At 47.7% G+C, this 16,191-nt stretch overlaps 1 protein-coding gene across 4 annotated transcripts in view; it reads left to right on the top strand.

Moving 5' to 3' along the window:
* KDM4A (lysine demethylase 4A) overlaps positions 1 to 16,191 on the top strand; it is a 41,048-nt gene that overhangs the window by 2,385 nt on the left and 22,472 nt on the right. For 2 of the 4 annotated variants that reach the window (XM_001498191.7, XM_005607123.4), the window contains exons 2-11: positions 105 to 281; positions 1,270 to 1,445; positions 3,990 to 4,104; positions 5,607 to 5,800; positions 8,393 to 8,442; positions 9,184 to 9,287; positions 9,696 to 9,833; positions 10,538 to 10,782; positions 11,514 to 11,713; positions 12,833 to 13,209. In XM_001498191.7, the coding sequence (XP_001498241.3) occupies positions 144 to 281; positions 1,270 to 1,445; positions 3,990 to 4,104; positions 5,607 to 5,800; positions 8,393 to 8,442; positions 9,184 to 9,287; positions 9,696 to 9,833; positions 10,538 to 10,782; positions 11,514 to 11,713; positions 12,833 to 13,209 (1,737 nt within the window). In that variant the 5' untranslated portion in view covers positions 105 to 143. Of the gene's footprint in view, positions 1 to 104; positions 282 to 1,269; positions 1,446 to 3,463; positions 4,105 to 5,606; positions 5,801 to 8,392; positions 8,443 to 9,183; positions 9,288 to 9,695; positions 9,834 to 10,537; positions 10,783 to 11,513; positions 11,714 to 12,832; positions 13,210 to 16,191 lie in introns of all 4 variants that reach the window. The other 2 variants (XM_070260134.1, XM_070260135.1) reach the window with 1 other exon arrangement.

The raw sequence follows: 16,191 nt of genomic DNA, 5'->3' as shown, positions 1-16,191 counted from the left end.
CAGAATTTCTACATCAGCTTTTACTATTTTCAGCATTGACATTCCCAGCATTTAATTTTAATTACGTTTTATATAATTTTACACTCTTAATGTATTTTTTTCAGATTCCCGTCTGACCAAAGTGACCTCAGAAAGGAGGGAAAATGGCTTCTGAATCTGAAACGCTGAATCCCAGCGCTCGAATAATGACTTTTTATCCAACCATGGAGGAGTTCCGGAATTTCAGCCGATACATTGCCTACATTGAATCCCAAGGAGCTCATCGGGCTGGGCTGGCCAAGGTGAGGGGTGGGGTTGTTCCACATGGCTGTTGTGGCAGAGGGCTGCAGTAAGGCTTTTCCTAAATGAAGGCTGGGAGAACTGACTTTTACTGAGAGCCAGGCAGGGTGATGAGTTGATTGTATGCTGTCCTATTTGCAAGTTAATTCCTTTCGTTAACATCTGAAGCATCTCTCATTTAGGTAGGAGGAGAGCTGCTTGGAATCTTTAAAAGGAAGGTAAAGAGCCAGTGTCTCAGGGTCAGCTGCTGGGTGCTTCCATCCTCATGGTGGGGATGGGGGTTTTAGTGTTTTTGTCTGTCACCGAGTGCTTACGCCATCCAGCTTCTCTTATTCTCCTTTCAGTATCGGCCAGCACTCTGATAGTAAGTTGGCTTCCCATGTGGACTTCCTGTTAGACTGAGAGATAATACACTCTTCAACCTCCTTTGTTGGTGCCCAGATAAGATACTGAGGCTGAGGGCTGGCCTGGTGGCACAGCGGTTAAGTGCGCGCGTGTGCTGCTTCGGCAACCCAGGGTTTGCCGGTTCGGATCCCGGGTGCAGACATGGCACCACTTGGCAAGCCATGCTGTGGCAGGCAGGCATCCCACATATAAAGTGGAGGAAGATGGGCACGGATGTGAGCTCAGGGCCAGTCTTCCTCAGCAAAAAGAGGAGGATTGACGGCAGATGTTAGCTCAGGGCTAATCTTGCTCAAAAAAGATAAAATAAAATAAAATAATAAAATAAAATAAAACATTAAAAAAAAGATACTGAGGCTGAGAACAAGCATGACTTACCTTAGGTCCTTGCAGCTAGGCAGCTGGTTGGTGGCAGAACTGGATCAGAGTTAGCATGACAGTGTGACTTGCTGTGTTTGGTGAGCGTGGTTAAATCAAGTAACTTTGGTAAAATTGACTTTGAGGTTGGATAGCTGCCTACACACTTCTGGACACTGCTCAGCTTGCCAGGTTTCTGATCTGTCTCTTTGTTTCTTGTATTTCCTACAGGTTGTTCCTCCAAAGGAGTGGAAGCCACGAACATCCTATGATGATATTGATGATCTGGTCATTCCTGCCCCCATCCAACAGCTGGTGACTGGGCAGTCTGGCCTCTTTACTCAATACAACATACAGAAGAAAGCCATGACTGTTCGAGAGTTCCGCAAGATAGCCAATAGTGATAAGTGAGTGAAAACACATTGCTTCCTTTATCTGCCATGGCATCTAGTACCTGCCATCTCATCTTCACAGCTGTCTCCAGGACTGCCGCTGTGCTACTAAAGAGCAGATTCCTAGCTCTAGCTTCTGTCTCCCTTTCTGACCTTTCTATTTTCATTTTCTCCTCTCAGTACTGTGTCACAGTCTAAACTTGTCCATATTCTTACTTAAAGTAATCTCATTGTTCTTCATCAAAAGTAGAATCATTTTCTGACTCTGGTAAGTTGCAAAAGAGAAAGGTGGAGCTGGTTCAAAAGGAGCTTTTGCCAGATGTATTGATACCACTTGATTATCAAAAGTGGCCTTAGTAGTTTAATCTCTGTCTTTAATCATGCACAGACTCCTCAGTACCCATCAAGCTGCTGTCTCATTTCCTTTTTGTTTTGTTTTGTTTTTTTGCTGTGGAAGATTAGCCCTGAGCTAACATCTGTGCCACCTTTCCTCTACTTTCTATGTGGGTCAATGCCACAGCATGGCTGACAAGCACTGTAGGTCCATGCTGGGGATCTGAGCCACTGAAGCGGAGGGCACCAAACTGAACCCACTAGGCCACAGGGCCAGCCCTTTCATTTCCTTTTTGACATTAACAAAATGTAAACAAGCTGCCAGGCTGGGTGCTATTTTGCATCACTCCATTCTTCCTCATCTGTACGTTCTTGTCTCTGTTAGAAATGTCTGTCTTTGTTTAGTCCTGCTGTTTTCAGTTGTTTCTCTCTGCTGTGTTTAGTACTCAGCTGTCATTTGACCTCAGGTTTGAGGAGCATGAATTTTGTGTTTCTCTCCTTCGCCTCCCACTGCTCTTCCTTAATCCCCTTCCTTGGATCTTCTCCCCTCCCATGGTATTCCTCAATTCTCAGTCTCCACAAGGGATCCCTCCCTTTCCCGTTGCCTTTTCTCTTGAGCCTTGTTGATCTACGCATGTCTTGATTTCAGCCAGTGAGACATATTGCATCTTCACTGCTAACGAGCCCAGAGCTAGATCTCGCACTTGCCAGTCTTCGCACTTTTGGGGGCGTGACTTCATGTGCTGTATCATCTCTCTCTCTCACGCCGGATCTGGCTCTTTCCATTTCTGTGCTTTGCCTTCCTTTCTGTTGACTTCTCACCATTCTGGGTGTAGTCTTCCAGTTTTATTGACAATGCTTAAAACATCTATATTGCTGGCCAACCTGCTGCCTAATGAGAGAATTGATGTGAACGCATGTTGAAGAGGTGTGACGTGCCCTGCAGAACAAAGGCTGTGTCATCTTTCATGTCTGACTTCTGGCTGTGCACTGGAGCCAACCACACCTGCTTTCTGTTTCACATGGGCTTCCACCAGGGGCCTCGGCCTCCTGTCTCAGGCTTCTCTTCTTGTCAACAGGTGGTAGGCCTTTTCTTCTTTCAGGATGCCTCGTTTCCTTTTTAACTTAACCTTTATCTGAAATACAACAAATTCTCACTCTTGATTTCTTTCTGCGTGGTCAGCCAGCTTTAAGAAAACTCAATAGGTAAAAATCTGAACTTATAAAGCAGATCAGTTGAAGGTAGAGACGTTATATTTCAAAGGGAACTTCAGGGTTCTGAACTTTATTTATTAGGTTGACATTAAAATGTAAGGCAGTAAAATATGATTTTTATTTCCATACAATTTCATTTTGGTCTTCACTTTCACTCTTTATCCATTCATAATATTTTTTGCCATTTTAGTTACAGTTGTCGATTAGTTTTTCCACCTAATATATATTTTCAAATGCCTGTAAGATGTACATTTTACTGTTTAAATTGCTACATGATCATTTTTAAGTAGTTTGCGTTTTTTAAAAGGTTTTTTTGGAGTAAATTCTCCTTGTGATTATTGAGCTAAAGACTATGGATATTTTTAATGGCTTTCTATATAGATACAGACATAGATAGGTAGATACACGTGTGTGTGTGTGTGTGTGTGTGTGTATTTCCCTAAATAGAACATTTAACGTGCAAAAATGTATTTTTATATTTTTAGGCACAATTTTTTGTTGAGTGTTGACCACTGCGTAGGGTGCTTGGAATGGAGCAGTGACAATACGAATAAGCCCTCCTCTTGCTGCTTCCTTTACACTAACGCAGGGAAGTAAATGCTGTTCCAGAGCCTTAGCTCCTCACACACTGGCGGGTTTGGGTTATCTGTGGGTATATAAGGATTTGTGTTCTTGGTTCTCACAAGTTTCTAAGCCTGTTTTCTCCCTGGGTGGCGAAGCCGCTCCTGACTCAAGTAGGGTATAGATTTAGCAGAGTCCCTTGAAAGCGTTCAGAATATCATGCTTCTTAAGGAAGATGGGCTGACATCTGCATGTACATTACCTTCCTGAGCTCATGGAAGGGATGTTGAGGGAGTTCCTGTGTACTGGAGCCCTGAAGGCCAAAGTTATGCCTTGTTCGTTTGAAATGTCTTGCTTTCCCTGGAACAGGGGATCGTGTCTTGTGCTGTGATAATGCCAGATGAATTTAGTCCCTTGTAAGTGTTTAACACCTTTTTTTACGTTTGAAAGGTACTGTACCCCACGCTATAGTGAGTTTGAAGAGCTGGAGCGGAAATACTGGAAAAACCTTACATTCAACCCCCCAATCTATGGTGCAGATGTGAATGGCACTCTCTATGAAAAGGTGAGGCTCACTGGGAACTCTGTAGGATTTTCGTAATTTTGTAATGTAGTACCATTTTGAGTATTAGTAGGCACTTAGTAGGCACCTAAAGCTGCTGGCTGAATGGGGAGGAATGACCCACCGCCAGCTGATGTGCAGTGCTCACTTGATTAGGGGTATTTTTATGTCTGACTGAATTTTATTTCTCCCACTCTACATGTGAATTGGATGATGTGGTATTCTTTGCAAGGGCTCTTAGAATAGTCTGTGGGTGGTAGCTGATGAATTCTTGAAAGGGTGGGATCACAGTAAATGAAATGGTGGGGGAGAGGCAATGTGGTTTCTGCAGAAAAAAGATCACTGACTAATCTAATGAAAGGGGCATATGTTTAAGAAGAAGAGTGTATTTAGAGTTTCAGAACCCTCACAGAAGGTTGCGTAGCAAAAGCTGTTTTAAAAAATTGCATCGGCTTGGGATGTAGTGCTTTTTGGCATAAAGAACGGCCTTAGCTATGGTACAAGGAAGGAATATTTGGGGCTGTTTTTGAGTGATTGAAAAATCTGTAGGGCATTTCATGGTTTATCACTCAGATTAATTTTGTTGTTTTTGTAAATTATTATAAGGAAAGAGTTTAAAAAGTGGATTCCAAGTTTGTCAAGGAGAGTTTTTTTGGGTGGTGGGAAGTAAAGCTCATAGGCATGAGCGGCAGAAAGATACTCTGAGGATCTGGGCTGGGGAGGTACAAAAATGGCATAATAATCCAGAGCATACTTATAGGAGGTCGGCTCCTTGCTGATCATTATAACTCAGGAGAAGGATTTGGGTGACGTTGTAGACTTCTTTTCCTTTTTTGCGGAAGATTAGCCCTGAGCTAACATCCGCTGCCAATCTTCCTCTTTATGCTGAGGAAGATTGGCCTTGAGCTAAAGTCCATGCCTGTCTTCCTCTACTTTATATGTGGGATGCCTGCCACAGCATGGCTTGATAAGTGGTACATAGGTCCACACCTGGGATCTGGGCCAGTGAATCCCGGCCCGCCAGAGTGGAGCACACGAGCTTAACTGCTATGCCATCGGGCCAGCCCCTAGACTTTTTACTAAAGACACTGCCCAGTTGAAATTGGGGCTAGAAAAGCCACAAACTGGCATAGTTAATTCCTATGTTTTATATTTTTTATGGTTTAAGAGTTCTTTCCTATTATGACCTAAGTTTCTTTAACATCAGTTCAAAGTCTTCCTCCTGGGGTTTAGAACAGGTGGCTGTCACCTCCTTGTTTATCCTTCATGTGCTTCATGTTCTTCACCAAGTGGTGTTTGCCCTTCGGAGGTATCCTGGCATCAGTTCCAGTGGTGGTTGTGACAAGTGAGTGAGGGGTGCTGTGGTCTTCATGTCCATGCTGCTTTGTCATTATTCCACATCTTCGTCAGAGGTGACAGCTTACCTGTGACCTCAGTGATTTTCAGGTTCAGAGCCTCAGTTTATACTCCATATAACTTGCCTTGGACTGTCATTTCCTTTGTAGCATGTTGATGAGTGGAATATTGGCCGGCTGAGAACAATCCTGGACTTGGTGGAAAAGGAGAGTGGGATCACCATTGAGGGTGTGAACACCCCATACCTGTACTTCGGCATGTGGAAGACGTCCTTTGCCTGGCACACCGAAGACATGGACCTCTACAGCATCAATTACCTGCACTTCGGAGAGCCAAAGTCCTGGTAAAGTCAGCCTGCAGTTGGCACTGGAGCTTCTCGTGACAGAGCAGGGCTTCTTGCTTTGATGGAGACGCCTCGGGATCTTGTTAAAATGCGGCTTCTGGTTCCGTAGGCTTGGGGTGGGACTGGCGTCGTACACTTTAAGCAGACTTTGAAGTGATGACACGCTATTGGACTTCCCTTTGAGGAGCAAGGATTTCGAGGGCCGGGCATTGCATACTACTGTAGGAAAGCTTGAGTTAGCTGAGTTACTGAGAGCCGTAGAGGCTATTCCAGGCTACCCCTCTGCTTTCTAATTTCTTTTTCTGAACAGGCCTGAGGCATTTCTTAGAGGCAGACTTCCAAGACTGGAGTCACTCCTTCAGATGATAGAAAGCTTTCTTTTCCCCATGGAAAAAATATTTGGTGAGCAGCGGTGTGTGCTTAACCCAAGAGGGGATGCAAGGCTACTGAGCCTATGCTTCCTGCTCTCCAGGATGTTCTCGGGCTCGTTGGGGAGACAGAGATTTATTCTGTCTTCTCTGTGCTGATCCATCTCTCAGTCTCAGGCTTTTAGTGAAGGTGCTGCAGTCCTCTGCAGGGACTAAGACAGATGAGGTGCCTACCCTCACACAGATAGGAGACTGGTCAAGAGATGAAAGTAGAAAGTGTGAGAAAATAATAATCCAGCGAGAAAAGCTCTGATGGGGACTATGGGTGCTGTAGGTCTATATGGGAAGGGTGTGTGAGGGGCGGGGCGGGGATTCGAGAGGGCTTCCCTGGCAGAGGTGACAGCCGAGCTGAGACCTAACAAGTGGGAGGACCTGGCTGGATGGCATGGTGGTAGGTTCAGGAGAGGGGAGACTGACGGACGTGTGTCCAGGCGGTGGGAACATCAAGTGCAAGATTGTAAATTGAGAGAGAGCACAATGTCTTTAGTACCTAGGGGGAGGCCACTGTGGTTTGGGTGCCGTGCACAAGGATGGAAGCGAGTGAGGAGGCTCAAGGGGCCGCTATGGGCTGGGCCCTGGGGAGTCATGGAAACTATCTATTTTCATTTCCTTTTCCAGCATCTTCAGCCACATCCTTTTTCAGGGATTTTCCTCTTTCAAATGCTTTCCAGTTTCTAATCTTAGGGGAAAAAAACTTTTGGGCCTGTGATTACCCCTAACTACTGTCCTATTTCCTTCCTTAGATGGCTAGACTTGTAGGATCTGTAAATGTAGCTTTGGTGTCTTCACCATGTTACTCCAAACTTCCTTGAGATTGGATTTCCATTCTCATGTCAAGAGAAGGTTTTCTAGTTATTACATACACTCTTTAGGTCATCTGAAGTGGAACCTCCAGAGACTTCTGTGCAAGGTTGCCTGATGGATCCCAAAGTCCTTTAGGTGGCAGACATTTTCCTCAGCTCCTCGTCTGTTTTGTTTGGTTTTTTTTGAGGAAGATTAGCCCTGAACTAACTGCTGCCGATCCTCCTCTTTTTGGTGAGGAAGACTGGCCCTGAGCTAACGTCAGTGCCCATCTTCCTCTACTTTATATGTGGGACGCCTACCACAGCATGGCGTGCCCAGTGGTGCCATGTCCACACCCGAGATCCAAACCGGTGAACCCCGGCTGCCGAAGCGGAATGTGTGCACTTAACTGCTGCGCCACTGGGCCAGCCCCTGTTTTGTTTCTTAATGAAGCTATTTGGGATGGGAAGTTTTTGTTGTTGCGGAATAGTCTTTAGAATCAATTATAAAGGTTAAAATAGACTTACTGTAAGTTTGAGAATATAAAGTTTAACAGTTTAACAAAACTTTTGGTCTTATGTGTTTTTCTTTTTTTCTTTTTCGCTTTTTTGCTTTTTCTCCCCAAATCCCCCCAGTACATAGATGTATATTTTAGTTGTGGGTCCTTCTAGTTGTGTCATGTGGGATGCCATCTCAGCATGGCCTGATGAGTTGTGCCATGTCTGCCCCCAGGATCCGAACCTGTGAAACCCTGGGCCACCAAAGTGGAGTGCACGAACTTAACCACTTGGCCTTGGGGACAGCCCCTCTTTTATTTTTTTATCACGAGCAATTTTTGTGGTGTGTGGATACCCTGCTGGGTAGAGGAGTAGTTCTTGGGTAATTAGAGTAGCTGTGAAGGAGGTGAAGGGAAAGTGGCGCTCTCAGCAGGTAATGGAGCTAGGTTTCTAAGTGTCTAATCCATTTTCACCTTGTTTTCCGTTCTTTCTCTGTCCTATCCCAGTTAGGCCTTTCAGGCTCTGCCAGGAGCACTTTAGTGCTATCTTTTTTTTTTTTTAAACTTTATTTTATTGCATGAACAACATTTATAAAGGAGAGCAACATTGAGTGCATACCAAAAATCCTGGCTCATGGTAACTATTCAGTAAATGTCTCATTAAATGAATGAATATAAAATAAAGAAATTCACTTGTATTTTTGTGTGGGCTCCCCACTCCTCTGCCCAAACAGCCTAATATTTCATTTCTCCAGATTCCTTTGTACTTTTTGTGGTTGGGAAGTTGAAAAATCTGATATTTCGAGCTATTCTGAGAGTGGGCACGAGCCCATTGACCCCTGTGCTGTCCTCTGCTCAGCGTGCAATGCTTTTATGTGATTGCAGGTACTCGGTTCCCCCCGAGCACGGAAAGCGCTTGGAGCGCCTCGCCAAAGGTACTGTCTCCCCCACAGCTGGATTCCGCCCTCCCACGAGCTGCACGCACTCTAAAACGTCCCTTCTCCATGGTCAGATTCTTACGTGTCCTTTCTCAGGCCTGCAGGTGGGGGTTGAGCCAGCCTGCCAGATGTGTTATCCTCACCGAGAAACTGGAATCAGAGCCCCTCCCCACCTTGTCCTGGGAAGGGACTTAGTAATTCCTCTGGGACTGTGTCTGCTTCATTTTTATCAAGTATGGGTTTATCTGACCGGGGACGGTATACCAGTCATATTGGGTCTGGTTCTTCTGCCAAAAACCCAAATGTTAAAGTCAAAATTGAATTATTTTATGTTTTAGTTCTTTTAAGTGGACTTCAATAGATTTGAACCTCTGTTGAGCCTATTTCAAGGGAGCTCGGGTAGTCTGTACTGTAGATGTGTTACTAACAAAATCTTGAGGATGCAGGTGAATGGAGAAAGGTCCTAAATAGTTTCAAAGCTCTTTATGAGAACAGAGGCAGCTTGGGGCATCTCAATCCCCTGAACAGAATTTGATTACCCATGGAACAGCCTGCCTCGGAGAGAGCTCAGAGGCTCATTGTAGAATCTTAGAATTGGCCTGAAGGTGGAAGGATCCACAGAGATCATCCTGGTGATTCTCCTCCCTGTGTCCAATGAGACGCACACGTGTGAAGTGACGCTGGGTTAGGGAGTCGTGTGGAGCAGGTGTTAACTCACACCCATTTTCAATCAAACAGGGTTTTTCCCAGGAAGTGCTCAGAGCTGCGAGGCTTTCCTCCGCCATAAGATGACGTTGATTTCCCCTTTGATGCTGAAGAAGTATGGGATTCCCTTTGACAAGGTGAGCTGGTGTTACATGCAGAAGTCCTTAGGCTTCCACGGAAACCGCCTTTTCTGGTCTGTTTCACAGGAGCTTTATGCTAGTTCATCACTGTGCCAGGCGTGGGCTAAAGCTAACGATATAACAACACGTTGATCTAAGGGTGTTGCAGGTGGGGCAGCTGTACCTTCCTGGTACCAGAGGAGGGTCAGACCCCTGTGAGCAGTGTTCATTTGTGGGAATGGTTAATTACAGTTGTGGCGTCGGATGTGCTAGGGCTTTGCATTTTACGGAAGGCACCCAGAGCCCAGTGGTTTTATGACTTGTCCTTGGTTGCTCAGCTCGGTTGTGGCAGAGCGGGAGCTCAGGGTTCCAGTTCTGTAGACATCTGCCATTTGATGCAGCTGCGTCAAGTCTGCTCTTGTTCAGGTGACTCAAGAGGCTGGAGAATTTATGATCACTTTCCCTTACGGTTACCATGCCGGCTTTAACCACGGCTTCAACTGTGCGGAGTCTACCAATTTTGCTACGCGGCGGTGGATCGAGTATGGCAAACAAGCCGTGCTGGTAAGTTGGCTTGATTTTTCTCTGTCACACGATGACTGAGAACGTCTGGTCGAGCAAGTTCTTGTTAGATACACTGGTGGTTAGAACATCTCTTTGAAGTGCTGCTGGAATTCAGAAACAAAGTGCCTGGGAATGTGCAATAGTGCCAACATCTTATGTTCATAAAGCATATTTAAAAATTGGTTCAGATTTGGGACATATAAAATGAGGTTTCTACCCTTAAGTCTGTTAGGCATTAAAACCACTCCCCCACACGTGGATACTTCTTGCTTTAGCCACTTGGGATTTCTCTGTTGAGAAATTCTTGAGGGGTTACTTCTACTTCAGGGAAGCAGCAGACATGGACCTTTGCCCAGGAGTAGGCTCGCTTGTGTGGCCCTGGCTGGGATAGACATCAGAGGGGAGGTGGGCATTGACCATCCCGGCCTAAGTGCAGGGCTTCATCTCTGAGGGTTCTCCACGGGCCCTCAATAGTGCCCCGGTGACTTGCCCTGGCGCCAGGAGTTCTCCACCCTTTTTTCCCTGCTTCCCTCCATGTTTGAAGGCTCTGCAAGGACAATATGCCTTTGACCTGTGAACCCAAACAGTTTGACTTTAAACCATCTCGTTCCTTTTTCCCCTCAGAGGGAGGGTGTGAGATGTGGGGGGCGGGCGGAGGCGGTTAAAGTGTGCTCACCTGGAGCTCTTCCGTTTCCTTGTGACAGTGCTCCTGTAGGAAGGATATGGTGAAGATCTCCATGGACGTGTTTGTGAGGAAGTTCCAGCCAGAAAGGTACAAACTTTGGAAAGCTGGGAAGGACAGCACAGTTATCGACCACACTCTGCCCACACCAGAAGCCGCCGAGTTTCTTGAGAGTGAACTGCCCCCAAGAACCGCAAACGAGGAGGAGTGCCCAGACGAGGACTCGGAAGGGGTTGAGGATGGAGAGGAGGGCGACCTGAAGAGAAGGTGACCCAGCAGCCCTCTGGGCCCAGCCGTTTGAGGGAGGGATGTTTGGGCAGCTCCCCATCACCTGCTGAGAGGCTATTTTTATTTGGGGTGTTCGAGCCACAGTGGAGGAATTTTTGGTAAAGGCTCCAGAATCTCCCAGTGAGCAGTCTTGCTTTTCCCGTGGCTGTTACCCAGGAACGATAGCGCCTTCCGGTGGGCCTGTGGTCTGCTGGAGTGAGGATGACGTACCTGTGAGGGCAGGGCTCCCTCTGCGCCAGAAAAGTCACATTTTCTCGTCTTCTTAGGAGAGATTTTTTTAAAAGGAGATTGTGGCGGTGGAAACGAGACTCACGAGGGCAGAGGGATGGGGAGATTGAAGTTGGCCAGGGTCGTTGTTGTCTGAGCCAGAGGATCTGTCTTCTGAGGAGAGTTTATCCTGGGCAGTGGGGAAGAAAGGAGGACATTTACAGGGTACCTACTATATGCCAGGCTCTCTGCCAGGTCCTCTGCACACCTTTTCTTCAACCTCACATCAGATCTGCGAGCTGGGTGGTGATAGCTTGATTTTCCATTTGATGGAACTGAGGCCTTGTCTCAGGGCCCACAAGTAAGAGGTGGCACTGAATGTGAACCAGGCCTGACAGGCTCTGGCCACTCATTTTGGGTTTTTGTGTGTGTGTGTGTGTCAATGTGTTTGTGTAAGTGGATGTGTATGTGGGCTCTTAAAAGGTTTGCCCTCCTCCTTGCAGCCTAGCCAAGCACCGTATAGGGACAAAGAGGCACCGAGTTTGTCTTGAAATACCACAGGAGGTGAGTCAGAGTGAGCTCTTCCCCAAGGAGGAGCTGAGTTCTGGACAGTATGACATGACGGAGTGCCAGGCTGCCCTCGCCCCTGTGAGGCCCACCCATAGCTCCGTGCGGCAAGTCGAGGACAGTCTCACCTTCCCAGGTTAGTTGGTTATGGCATTTTTCCTCACAATCCTTCCTAATCCTGGTCTGTGTTAGATGCCATGTGGAGTGCAGGGTCACAGGTATGAAAAAGGGGAGGCGCAAGTCTGTGAGCAGACAGCGAGAGTGTAATTGGAGTGTGGGAAGCACTTTGGTTAGGAACACACAGGACAGATGAGGACATAAAGGGACACAGGACGTAAAGGAGTGGTCCCCTCTCTCTGCTCTATGAGAGGTCAGGGAAACGCTGAACGTTTTGGAGAACTGACGGTGAGTTTTCCAGGCAGGCAGAGAGGCTTGGGAGATGTAGAAAGGGCATCCCCGAGGGGAGTAGCGGGGCAGAGGCGTGGAGATGGGAAACGACAACAAGCTACTTGGGGAAGTGGGAATGAGTCCCTGTAATTTGAGGGTAGAGGTGGGAAGGGCAGGGGATAGGTGTGTGACCAGGAGATGAGGCTCGAGAAGTGGGCGTGAGATGCCGTGGGGCCTGCCAGCCATCTTCGAGTTGGCTCACTTGGAGGCCTGGGGAGCCCCTTGTCTTTTGGGGAGGGAGTGGTACGGTCCAGTACAGTGTGTGAGAGCAGTCACTCGGGTGGTTGCTCAGTTTGGATTTGTTGGAGAGGGACCATATCAGTTTCGGGTCAGGCTTGAAGAATCTCTGCATAGACGGTACCTTGGCATGTCTGCTGAGAGATGGCACTGTGAACTTGGGTCCTGGGGCCAGCTGCCTTCTGTCCGGCACATTTTCTAGCCTGGGGTCGCCAGGTCTTTGCTGAGCTCAGACCTTCATTTTCTGCAGGGGACTTCTGAGGAAGTGGCAGCTGCTGCTTACTGAGTGCTCTGTACTGGGCTGTGCTCCTATCATCTACACCGCAATTGTATTTAAGAACCCTGGAGATAAGTGGTAGTATCCTTGCGTTACAGAGGATGAAACTGGAGGCTCAGAGAGGCTAAGCAGTTAGCCCCAGGTCACACATGGAGCCTGTAGATGATAGAGTCAGAATCTGAAGGCAGGCCTGACTCGCTGCCCACGTTTTTTGCGCTTTGCCACTCTGCCTTCACCAAGCTCAGATGTGCAAGTGGAGGTTGGCTCTGCCCAACTTGTGTGTGTGTGTTTCAGATTATTCTGACTCCACCGAAGTCAAATTTGAAGAGCTTAAAAACGTCAAACTAGAAGATGAGGATGAGGAGGACGAGGAGGAGCCAGAGGCAGCTGTCTTGGACCTTTCTGTGAATCCTGCTGCTATAGGGGGCCGCCTTGTCTTCTCCAGTTCCAAAAAGAAATCATCTTCCAGCCTGGGCTCCGGTTCCTCACAGGATTCTATCTCTTCCGATTCAGAAACCAGTGAGCCTCTGTCCTGCCGAGCCCAAGGGCAGACGGGAGTCCTCACTGTGCACAGCTATGCCAGAGGGGACGGCAGGGTCGCCATGGGAGAGCCGTGCATGAGGAAGAAAGGGAGCACCCCCAGAGGGGTGAGCGAGCGGGAGCTGGCAGAGGTATGGGCTCTGGGCAGTGGCCAGGGGGTGGGAGTGGCCCCGGAAGGGATCCTGTGGAGGGGAAGGGGTTCTAGGGAATGGAGGTGCTGCTGGGGTCCAAGGTGGCAGGAGAGACCCTCAGCCTGGGCCTCCCGTCTGCACTTGTGTCAAGCAGAAAGCCAGATGGCATTGCCTCTCTTCCAGCTTGTTCTTTGCTGGGAGTTCCTTTTATCTCTGTGTGACTCTTGGTCTGTGTTTGTTTTGTGTAAAGGCTCTTGGTGGGTCTGAGTGCGATGCAGCAACGCGGTGGTGGACACAGCGGGACTCATGCTGCCCAGTGACATGCGCTTACCCCCAGCTTCTCAGCTTATGTGGGTCAAGTTGCAGCTGGGGTGGGGGTGTGGTGGGGTTGCTGGCAGATGGAAGTCAGTGCAGAAGGTCCTCTTCGTTCCCCATTCCCCTGCCATTTCCTCTGAAAAACTGATCTTTTACGAGATTTTATTATGAAAAATTTCTAAAGCATGTACAGAGTACTATCGTGAGCTCCCTGTGTAGACTCATCATTCTGTATAATTATTAACGTGTGGCGTTTCAGCTTTATCTTTTCTTTGGCGGAAGTACTAATACTTAGTTCATGTTAAAATTGCTCTAGTTTTTCCAGTAGGGCCTTTCTGTGGTTGGTTTGTCCCCATGTCTTTCATACCCATGTAAGTTTTCCTTCTTCCTTCCCTGAGTCTCAGGGCTCAGTTCTCTAGGCTTCCTTTGTCCATGTGACTGTCCCTCCCTCTGCGGGTGCACGCTCAGGAGCTGACGACCTCCCGTGTTTTCTTCTCATTGTGTCTGATGGCTGCTCTGCCCACCCTCTTATGGCAGCTTCCACAGGAGAGGCTTTTTCAGCTTGGAAACCAGAATCCCTTAAATTCCCCATTGCCACATGGGAGCCATTCTTCCTTCACAAAGCTCTTGTGTCCTCTCATTCATCCTGCTGTCACCCTACAGGTCACCCTGTCCTTCCCTTTCAGTGTCCTCCTGACTTTCCTCCAGTGGCAGTCACAACCGCAAAAGCAGCTAAAGGTAGCAAGGACTTACTATATCCTAAATACTTGATATGCATTGTTCAGGCTATATATTACTGCTGAATTTCTTACCACACAGTCAAGTTTTTTGTGGGTTTTTTTGGTGGGAGTTGCCAATAAGTAACACCCATCTTTTTTTTCCCTCCTAAATTAGGAACCAGTTAAGTAATAGATACAGGAGTCAGTCATGGAGCTCAGAATGTGGCTTTATTACCAGTTAAAATGATTGAAGAAAGTGGCTTTTAACCTGTGGCCAAATGGCCCTGATGCTCATTTACCCTCAGTTAGACAGATCACCTAGCTAGTCACGGACAGTCCTAGACGACGCAGACCCCTGTCACCTTCTAGTGGGGTGGATGCAGACCAGAATGCACGTGCTCTACAAAAGGCAGATCTCAGCTGAGTGAAGCTCACTAACACTCAAGGGTGGGGCAAAAGCCAGGAATCCCTCCCAGTGGAAATATGCTGGGAGAAGGAGGCTTCCCTGACACGCCTCTCTCGTCCAGTCCCCTGCTTAAAAACTATTGAGTGCCTTTCTGGCTCCTTTTTATTTCTATATACACTTCTCAGCTGTCGCCTGATGCCAGTACCTTCTTACCTCCATCACCAACGAGCTCTCCCCGACCCCCACACTGTTGAATTATGCAAGACGCCGCATCAGTTGTTCTTTCGATGGTCCTGCGAGGGTTTTTTAAAAGCTGCTCTGATGTTTTGGAAGATCATTTTGGGAGCAGTGTAAAGGTGTTTGAGGGGGAAGAAGGAGGCAAAATTAGACAGAGCAGAGATTCCCTTGAAGGTGGAATTATGGATGATATTTACTTCCTACATTTATAAATTCTTTGAGTATTTTTTTATGATTAATGTGTTATTTTTATAATCAAATACTTTTAAAGATTTTATTTTTCCTTTTTCTCCCCAAAACCCCCTAGTACATAGTTGTTTATTTTTAGTTGTGGGTTCCTTTAGTTGTGGCATGTGGGGACGCCACCTTAGCATGGCTTGATGAGCGGTGCCGTGTCCACGCCCAGGATCTAAACTGGCGAAACCCTGGGCCGCGAAAGCAGAGCACGTGAACTTAACCACTCGGCCACCGGGCCGGCCCTCCTATAATCAAATACTTCTAATTCAGGAAGGGAGGGAAGAAGGTTAGCAACAGGGAAATCAATTTGGAAGCTGTTCCTGTGGTCTGAGGAAGAGGTGGTGAGGGCCTGACTGCGTGGTGGTGATAGGGATGGGGAGCAGGAGGTGGACTTGAGAGCTGCCTAGGAGGTAGGAGCACAGGACTGGGGGCTGGCCGTGCGGTCAGTAAGAGGGCAGTGTGGGGGCTGACTCCGGATTCTGGCTTGAGTTATTGGATGGATGAGGCTGCATCAGTGCAGGATGGAGGTTACGGGAGAAGTGAAGGGTGTTGGAGTGTAGCGCAGGAGGTGAGTTCAGTTAGGGCCATGCTGAGCATGACCTCCTGGAGGGCAGGACTGTGGAGATGTGCGTACACAGACCTGACACTCAGGAGGGGTCTGTAGGTTTGGGAGTCATCAGGTGGGTATTGGTGGGCATGGAAGAGCTCACCTGTGGAGCATGAAGAACAATTTTCACTGTGGGTGGAGATAGAGGGCCCAGGAAGGAGGAGGAGGATGAGAAGAGCAGTCAGGGGTTTGGGGGAACTAGGAGAGGGTAGTGTGTCCAGAGTTGGGGAGGAGAAGGATTGAAGGCACTGGGAGCCATGGCCGCATGTGCCTGTGTTAAAGGACGGGAGCCTGCGCATTGGGGGAGGTTGGAGATGGTGAGGGGAAGGGGAGTGCCTGGGTCCTGGATCCAGGAGGGAGGGAGTGGGGTCTCCAGCACAGGTGGGGACAGGTGGGGGTGGCTGTAGATAAATTTTTTTTTTTTTTTTTTTTTAAAGATTGGTACCTGGGCTAACAACTGT

This window comes from Equus caballus, chromosome 2 (genome assembly GCF_041296265.1).
Source record: "Equus caballus isolate H_3958 breed thoroughbred chromosome 2, TB-T2T, whole genome shotgun sequence".
In the NCBI taxonomy this organism is placed as follows: domain Eukaryota; kingdom Metazoa; phylum Chordata; class Mammalia; order Perissodactyla; family Equidae; genus Equus; species Equus caballus.
This window is presented reverse-complemented; position numbering and strand designations above follow the sequence as displayed.